The sequence below is a fragment of the Lineus longissimus genome, chromosome 15 (assembly GCF_910592395.1).
Source record: "Lineus longissimus chromosome 15, tnLinLong1.2, whole genome shotgun sequence".
NCBI lineage: Eukaryota > Metazoa > Nemertea > Pilidiophora > Heteronemertea > Lineidae > Lineus > Lineus longissimus.
The window spans coordinates 3,945,994-3,956,008 of record NC_088322.1 but is presented as its reverse complement, the minus strand read 5'-3'; the positions used below and the strand labels follow the sequence as shown (position 1 = coordinate 3,956,008).

Sequence of the window (10,015 nt, the reverse complement as noted above, 5' to 3'; positions counted from 1 at the left end):
TTACGAAATGAAGGCCTACCACGGATCGACTACTTCGCAGACAGACGTGGTGGATAAATTGATAAACAGCGGTGGTGGTGGTGGTGGCGGGGATAAATTTGAAAAGATTCACCAGGTCACAGATGCTTTCGGAGTTCACACGGGCACTTATCTCTTGGACGATAAATCTGTTTGGTCATCAACGGGGATTTTTGTCACCTATTCTAGCAGGTCGGACAGCTTACAGGTTTTTGTACCTCGCAGACCATGTTGCCCTTACATACATTTGTTTCTAATCGAAAAAGATGGCACGAATATCTACTACAAGACCTTTGTGGAGAAAAATTGTGCTTATATCTCAGATCACAAGTGTCCAAACGCAGAATTCAACCGCACAGTCTCCGAAAACCACTTCCCATCTATTGCGTGGCGTGTAGCTTTGTTATCGTTGCCCGCTTTGGACAGTTCTACTTATATGTCCGAATCGCCAAACATCCCAACAATTCTGACAAATAAACTCCCGACCGCCATTTTGAATAAATTTAAAAAGGTCAATGTACTCTACACGAGTACCGAATTGAAAAGGCCGAAAAATGGAAAAGGGACATGGGTACGAAATTTATCGAATCTCACTCGTTCACTTTGAATGCAAAACTCGTGGAAATCGCCAATAGTGTTGTGGCGAATAAAAATGGCCCTTCTGAATTTCTCAACGGTTGTGGAATTTATTCCGATGCACTGGTAAAGACGTATCAACAACACTTGGAAGTAAACAAGCGTGCGAAAATCAAGAAATTGATAGAAGATTTTGACAAGCGATCGAAATCTGTGAAAAATCTCACTTCCCTCATCAAAGTGTTGCTCGTGTATGTGAATGATATTATAACTTTTGGCGAAATGTTCCGCTTACAATCCGAGGAGTTGGCCATATCTGCTGGGACCCAAAGTAGCATGTACGACAGACCGACGGCGTTGATCCTACTCAATGAAATTGCGAATAAGTTAGAAACGTGTGTCAGTGAAATTGATTCGTTTCCATCAAAATTACGAAATACCTTATTGACACAAAGTCAGAAAAAAGACATCATGAAATTGGCCCCGAGTCAAAAGGGATACAACCGTAAAACTGACGACCCCCTGTTGTCCACGGCCACCAGTGCAGTTACGAATAGGGACCAAATTGACAGAAACGCAAAACTGGATGACGAAAGGGACAAACAACAGTACACGAGTTGCAAAAATTTCGAATATCTCATTCACAGCTTTACGGAGTCGTTTGTTGAGAAAGATATGCAAAATATAATCAAAGGTACACGTACAGCGATCAAATCACTGGTGGAGGAGTCTATGCCCGATTTACAGAATGAATTGGGCATGTTTTTCGAAAGGGTACTTCACATGACCAACGAATTTGCCAATAAGCCAGACCTATCGACCATCGGTGCTCAGGGCGGTGGTGGCGACGCCTATAAGCTATATCGGTACTTGGGCATTTTCAACACGAATTTACCGGCGAATTTCGAAGACTTGCCTACACTGTTTGTTTCTAGTGCCAACCCTCACTTTGTGGAGTATTCCTACAACACGTTAAAATCTGACTACGGTGTGAGTACGCACATGGGATTTCTAGATGACTATTTCAAACAAATCAACAACGTCAAGACCAACATGGTCGAAAGATGTGCCAAAGTGTACGGAAAAATAAAACAATGGACAGACGGATCAAATGAACAAATTTCCATACATACCTGGTCTTCGTTGGAGTTAATCCGTTTTATCACAGTATTATCCGACAGCTGTCTCGTGGGTGGCTTGAACACGTCGTTCAAAAATCAGAGTATAAATCCGTTATTGGTAAATGACTACATGAAGAGGAAGTTAGGAAATCTGATGAGATATACTCAAGTGTTCGAAAGGGTCGACGTGATGGTTCGCCTAATGGTAAAAAAGTTTTTCGACGGTCATGACATGTTGCAAAATGTTCCCCCAAGAAACGGTTGGACTTGCGAAGGCGGAATCGGTGCCCTACTCGACGGACGTGGATTTTGGAAGGAATTGTTCTCTACAGAGCACGACAAAGAAACATTTGAAGGTGTCAATCTGTTGGAGTTTGTGAAATATCACATAAACAATTTGAAAACTTGGTTCGCGAAGGAAATCGAAGAAAAACGCCTTCCCATGCCCACTTTTGCGAGCAATAGTCCCGATAGAATAGCCAAAGACAAAAATCAGACAGTCTATTGGATCGTGGCTGAAAGTGATGATAATATTCTAGACGAAATGGCAAGAAGAGTGGATTCGATCATGTTGTTCGCTTCCTACGTGTTGGAGACCGATCAGACTTGGAAAAAAGAAAAACCGAAAGACAGGGGAATATTGGAGCGAAAGTGGGTATATCGAAATAGGACAAGAGACAGCTTGAGATTTAACACATATGTCGATAATATCAGAAAGATGGAAAATTTCTACGATATCAAAGGTGGATTCGGGCGTTCATTCGAAAGATGGAAAAGTGGTGACAGCGCCCAACTGCTACCAATCACCCCGCGCAACATGGAGAGCATTTATCAACACGAAACTGTGGCTGTGAGGGTACCTACATACATTGGTGATTTGCTTTCGTGGTGGGATGCGAATTTCTACAAGGCCTACGCTGAATCTGTGAAACCTAGGTACTTGGAAGCGATGGGGATTTTCGATGGCACAGTGAACAAATGCATGACCAATATTCGATTGAAAAGTGGCGATGTGATTTCTCTGTCGACTGTGTACAAGGACACTTGTGATTTTTTGAATTCCAGGCAGAAGGACGATACGCCGGATGTGAGACATTCGAAATTTTGGAGTTTTCTGAAACTTGTGATTTCTCTCGAAAGCGTCACAACATTAGAGTTGAAAAACTCGTCTTCGATAAACACCCTCGATACGAATAAGGTGTTGCCGTTTGCCAAAACACTCATGCAGCTTTTTGGCCATGACCCCGCGAAATCGGTCATGTTTTGTAGTATCATGGACGACAGGGTGTTTGCGACCGGTTCGAGGGAAAAGGTCAATACGCCGAATATTTTGTCCAATCCTGATAATGGTATTCGTGACGCGACCAGCGAAGACAGTGTAGGCGAATTGTCGATGAAATTGTGCGAAGCCATCATCAAATTACTGTCCAATACCCTGGCTATGGAATTTGACACGAGAATGAACACTCTAAAGAATAGTCCAAGAGACGTTTCCAATTTGGAAGACAACGATTCGTTTTTTCACGCTATTACCAGAGTCTTTATCGAAAATGTGGCGAAAATCCGCAATGAAGATATTCAGTCGCATAAGGATAAGAAAAATGCTGCGAAAAAGACGAAAATTGATTTCCAGTTTCCCGAAGACAAAACAGTCAGCCATTCGGTAGATTCTCAGCAACATAAAGACACCGGGACAGGTTTACAGAAAGAAGGAGCGTGTGCTTTGCATACACTATTCTATACAAAGGGTTTGGTGACCGGTATGGCAGCCGACGATTCAACTCTTGGCGAGCATTTGACACAGGTAATGGAATCACTCAGACAATCTAGAGAATTGAACGGCGACAACTCTGCGAAAAGCAACAAGTCCACTGTGGCTACGGTACTGTGGGCTGAAGTGCTTGCAAATACGCCTGCTCCTTTCCCACATTATTCGAACAACGCAAAAAATAAGCAAAACTGGTTCTCATTTATGAACGGTTTCCTGGTGGAGGCCATATTGTATATGAAACTCGATATTTTGGATCTCTGTCAACTTTTGCTCGATGCCGATGGTGGTAAAGGTCGTGTGCTCAGCGACAAGTTCACGAGTGAGGTTGGTGCGAAAATGGGTAAACGTGGCTTCTGCACAGGCGGATGGGAAAACAACTCCATGGGATCGAATAGGAGGCTGTACGCGATAAGTTTAAACACACGAATCGAAGACGTGGTACCACAATACGTTATCGATAACGAAGCGGCCAAACCTAAATTTATGGTGGTGGGTAAACTTATCGCGACACTTAACGTGTATCGCAATGCTTACATGTATCCTTCGCCATGTGAGAGTGGAGATGGACAAACGGCTAGCGATCCCTTTGAACCTGACGCAGTTGAGAAATACACTCAGGAGAGTAGGGATAAATTGATACACGTGAGCAACGTAGAAGATGTGATGACGCTTCTCAGTAATAGGTTGTCTCTGTTTATGAACAACACATATGACACAGGATCAATCACCATGGGTGAATTGGCTGCGTTAATGGAACCGGAGTTCTGGTCAACGCGATTCGTTTATTCACTTAGCAAATTGGCGTTGAAATGGGCAGAAAGTGGTAATAATTTTCTCTTTTCTCTTGACGATTCTGTTCTAAACAAACCAGAGACACCAAAGAATGAAAAGAGGAAGGATTTGATGTACACGCAACACTCTAACGACGAAGCTGAGATGATCGATATTGTGGGCTATCTAGACGAGTATGTTTCAGAAAACGGCGCTGACATAGACGACTTGGTGCAAATTCACGTAAGAAGGCCAGCAGATACGGGTAACAGACCTCTGAACGTTGCATCGCATATAGACATGGTGGTAGCTGCAGCGCGAAGTGCTTTACAAGAGCCACAACCAGAACCCGAACCTGAGCCAGAGCCTGAGCCAGAAACAGAGTCAGAATCGGAAACAGAGTCTGAGGGTGAGGGAGAGACCGAAACAGAGTCTGAGTCTGAAGAAACAGGTGCAGAGACAGAATCTGAAACAGAATCTGGAGATGACCCCGACTCTGATCCAGATACTGACCCAGAAGCCGTACAACCGATAGAACAACCAACTGAACCGGAAGTTAAAACAGAGGTTGAAATCGAAACAAAGTCCGAAGGAAGTGAAATTGATATTGGACTGCGAACAGCGTTGCCCGATTCTGACGACGACGACGACTTAAGGCTGAGTGATACAGAAGTGCAGGACTCGTTTAAAAGATTCTGTGACGATGAAAACGTATTAATCGACAGAAATTTCCTACAGGATACACTCACAGAAGTCGAGAGCACAAGAGATGTCGTCCTGGAGGCCGCGAAACCGATTTCTTTCACTTCCAAACTCAAACCCGATGCATACGTTAGTAAAACAACAACGGCGGAGTTGATGGAACGAATCACCAAGCAATTTGAACAAACCTCTTTAGATGAACACAAGTGGTATACAAATACGCCTACAAGTCGTGAAGTAGATAATATGGTGAATCGCGAGGAGGAGATGAACAATGATAAGTTAATTTACGACGATTTTCTATCGACACAGGCAGATACATTCGCATAGACGAAAGATATAAACCCCGTTCACCGTATTATCCACTTTACACAAGAAGTAGGACACCATCGCCACCACCCGAATCAACGCAAAGACCAAGATCACCGCTATCACCTGGGTTCTCACCTTCTGTGGTTCCCGCAGAATTGGGTGGGGATTGGTCTGACAGCGAAACGTCAGCAGCGGCTAAAGTAGAAGAACCCGGTGAAGAACCAGTGGACAGTGGTAGTGATGCAGAATCCATTCAGGACCCCGATATCGAATTCCTACCACCAGAAGTAACAATATACACAGACGATTTAGATTATCATGAAGATTTATTCGAAGAACTACAAGAAATTATTGACAATTCAGATGTTTAGAATATACCGCCCACATGGAAAATTATAAATTTTGATTGAAATACAATGAAAAATATTTTACAATCCCAACTTCCTTGTTCAGAGTCAAAAAATATTTTGGTGAAAATTCTCTAAGTCCAAATGTACTATGAATTTAAATTTCTAACTTCCTCTTCAGGAGATGGTGTATCGAAGGTGGAAAAAATCATACTCCCACTCGGGCGACTTTTTTCCGGATGTTACGGTGTTGTAATACATTTTTGTGTACATCTTTTAAACTTCCTCAATGATATGGAGGTAGAAGGAAGCATTGTGATGGACACAGACATCGCAGCTTTGATCGTGGAACGATAACTGACTTTTTTTCTAACTTCCGGAATATCAGTACATGGATTTATATAAAATGTCTAACTTCCCTTTCGCCATTGTAAAATTTACCCTTACACAAATCGACCAAATGTGTAAGGGTAGTTGAAGAGGAAGTTAGCGTGTTGCAATACATTTTCTATTGTATTTTTACTTCCGGGTAGGTGATTTTACAGGTTTTGGGTATGTGGTATATGCGAATGCCAAACCGATAAGGATGTAGAAATTATATTATGGTTCCATAAGGAAGTACTAATAAAATACGTGTTATTATTATATATATTTTTAGTTTGATTTTATTCACAATTTATAATTTTACAAAGTATTCATTTTTTATAGTTTATTATTCACCTTCAACTTTGATTTTGCAAGTAGGTGCATGCAGGCACAAAAGTGTCTGTAAATGATCGACTTGTTGTTTTAGTCCGTCAACTTCGTCCGTACGTTCATTCAATTCAGTTTCCAGTCTTGCAACTTGTTCCTCCAATTCTTGTCTCCTTTGCTCCTTTCGTTGTCGACATTTTGCCGCAGCTTCACGATTTCGTTTCTTTCGCAGTTCCATCCTTTCAGCCTGTTCTGCTGATGAATAATCGGTCTTTTTCATCCTTTTTGGTGGCGTATTACACCAGTAGCCAAGGTCTTCGATATTACGTTCGGTTTTAACATTCGGTGTTCTTGTTTCGACGGTTTCTTTGTGTTTCACTATTGAACTTGGTGTTACAGCAGGATTGAGAATAGGACACGTGTTTTCAGCATTTACCGCAGAATAAATTTCCTCCGTTTTGATGTTTTCGTGCTTTATATTCTCGTATTGCATCGGCATACCCAATGGAACCGGAATCGCAGATAGTCCCGATCCTTCATCTTTTATGAAATGTGGGTTAATACGCGGGTGGTGGTGGTTGTGGAGGTCCATCTCGAAAAGGTAATATATTGATGATGCGTTTTCGCTGTTATTAGTCATGTTGGTGAGGGTTCCGATGCAAATGAATTGATTTCGATGATCCTGGACACAAAATATACACAAAACTGTTTTTTGTTGCAATTGTTGGCCACTAACCGACACCAAATGGGGAAAATGCAGCTGAGACGTTGAAAAGTTCAAAAACAATGACGTCCTTGTCTGTGTTTTAAAAATAAAAATGTTTAACCAGGAAGTTAAAAATACGATATTTTATTACAATAAATTCTTTATCGTGTCTACAACTTGCACGTCGCGTTTATTTGAGCGCGACATGAGAAATTCACATTCAACGCAGCCCATTTCATCTTCCAGTGTACAATTATCGTGTAGCACCACTGTTTCGTACATCTCTTCCCTCCCGTCACCTTCGTCCAGTTTAATTTGACATGCCAGGCACTCGTGATTTTCCGCAGTTTCGTCATAGAATTTCTTAAACGCCTCATCATCGACGTTTTGTAAATACCCCACTAAAATACCTTGCGAGATATAGCCAACGGCATCTTCTCCAAATCTTTCAACACAATATTCGCAGCATTGTGAACATTCCCAGTCCTCCTGCCATCTTTCTAACGTAAGTGACCCTACACTAATATCGCTGTTTGAATCATCACCGTTGCCTTCTTCAGCGCTGTTTTCAGTAACAAATGGGTTTGGGGGATGTTCATTAAATGATGGGGGTAGGACCCTTGTTTTAACGACACAAGCATTTAGGTCAATAACATTTGTTAAATCCGCAAAACATCTTTTTCTGTTATCTAAAGTTGAACTTGCCATGTTTGATTGTGTTCTGTAGAGGATAGATGTTGTACGCAGTAATGTGAGTTTGTCCGTACTTACCCTGATACATAAATATGAACCCTGAGTTTGTTAATATTGTTGATTATTTCAAAATTTGACAAAAATGAGATAAATACATGAAAGTCCACACTTAAACAAACCTAACAAACACATCATACGCAAGCGCAGTTAGTGGATGGTCCGGTGTCTTCCCATTTCGCCCCTTCCCATATCGCCCCTTCCCATTTCGCCCCTTTTTTATTTTGGGAAGGGGCGAAATGGGAATGAACCGGATGGGATGGTCCAGCCAGTAGTGAATCGTTGACACGTTTTACAACATTTGGTTTAGGTGAATTTACATTCGGTCGGTAGTAAAACGCCTTTTCCATCTCCAACGTAACATTGGGTGTGAAAACGCAGTACAACGTCGTCACATCTCCTATCCGAACACGCGAAGGCACCGAGAATATTTTACAAGTTGGTTTTTGCGAATATATGAAATGCGTGCAAAGCGTTACACTTAGTACCGCCAGGAGCGAATTATATTGCCACCAGCTCATTTTTATATGGTTAGGGGTGAGTTATATGTGTTCATAAAACAATATCAACACCCTAATACACTAAATTTCCAACGCACACCTTCAAAAATATGCAAGAATGCGAATTCATAGCGTTTTTCTAACTTCCTGTTCACAACAAGGAAGGTAAAAATTTGGTCTCGAAAATTTTCTAAGTCCCTACTTCCTATTCGTGGCCCAGTTTTGTTATTTTTGTTGAAGTGCGGAAAACTCACCAAATTTGTTCGATATGTCCACAGAGCATGAATTTGGCTACCAGTCCGGTATGTAACAATACATATAAAATATATTAGAGGAAAAATATGACACCAGATTGTAAATTATCGCTGCGCAGGAGACATCCTAGCAGAATCTGAAGCGGAATCATGGATTACGATGCCATGTACAGCGGTATCAGTCAATTTCAAAGCTCTGGAAATCTACCCACCATTACAAACGTGCCTATAGACGAATCATTTGCCAAAAAGATAAATGCTTTCACCCTAAGTGACCAATCGATCGAAACGTGTGTACTTGAGGATCTGTTAGAAAAATCAAACAACGTAGACAGGAGTCACGAGGAGATAAACAGATTGAATCGTTTTTTCCAAGATTATGTGGCAAATGAAGGCGACATAGACCCGTCATTGTATCTCGAACCCGTAGACAACAGGCCACCCGGTACAAAAACCATACCCAACATTTTTCCAACTGTTCTCTGCGGTATAACTGGTCATGCGGGCACGGGAAAGAGTAATAGCATGGGCAAGTTCACTGCTGGTCACGAATTCTCCACGTTCACCGGTTCTACCAACATAAATACGAGAAATCAACAGAATACCACGGAAAGTTATGCTATGCCTAATAGCTACGATCCAATGGCAAACGGTAGTACCACCACACTCTTTAGACTGAATAACATTCGCCTTTCTAAAGAAGATGTTGAAAAGGTGTACCAAAAAGTCAGTGCTGACCCCGATATGGTTGACGCGTGTAATGAAGTCTTCTCACCAGATGGTCCATTCATGCAGAATGCTACTCGCTTCAATCAAGAGAGTGTCAATGAGCATTGGTGTAAATACATGCGTGCTGAGCTCAAAGGCATATTCCCACTGTTTATGTGTTGTAAGGAAGAGTTCGATAAGGAATACCTGAAAATAGGTAAATTCGTGCGACGCTGTCTTGCACCCGGAAACCCACAACACCAGCCTATGGCCAACAGACCCGATATCGTTATCGAAGAAGCCATAAGTAGGCGCTTCACAGCGAAAGAGGTTTCCATGGCGAAAAAGCAGGGGATACCCCTACAGCCACCTGAAAGCGAACACAGCATGCTAAACCATGAGAGCGTCATGAGTCATGAAAAATTTATAAAATTGATCATGACTAACATGGATCAAATATCAGAGGCGATGGGCAGTTTCTTCTTCAACAAATATTCTGCCAAAGGAGGTGCAAATGGTGGTATAGGGGGATGTAACGGCGGAAACAGCGGATTTTCAGGCAACAAATCGTTCAAGTCGGTAATCAACCAGATTACACACACAACGTTTGTAGTTGACGAAGCAGGTCTTTCCTACGGATTTCTACTAACACTCACCGAAATGTTCATCACGTACAACGCACTACTCTACAATTTGGTACCTCTCTACACGAAGAAATATACAATCTTTCTCAACGGCAGTTTTACCCAGGGGAAAGCAGTTGGGGACTTTCCGTACAGCGCTTTG

The 10,015-nt window shown here is 42.0% G+C and overlaps 1 protein-coding gene across 1 annotated transcript; it reads right to left on the bottom strand.

Annotated features, from left to right (window-relative positions):
* Positions 1-6,330: 6,330 nt before the first annotated feature.
* Positions 6,331-6,903, bottom strand: LOC135499356 (cyclic AMP-dependent transcription factor ATF-3-like). The gene has a single exon (XM_064790101.1). The coding sequence runs from the start codon at positions 6,901-6,903 to the stop codon at positions 6,331-6,333; it is 573 nt and encodes a 190-aa protein (XP_064646171.1).
* Positions 6,904-10,015: the final 3,112 nt, after the last annotated feature.

What these genes read in the sequence shown, in the direction of transcription:
- LOC135499356 (XM_064790101.1), bottom strand. Translation starts at nt 6,903, where the DNA reads ATGGACCTCCACAACCACCACCACCCGCGTATTAACCCACATTTCATA.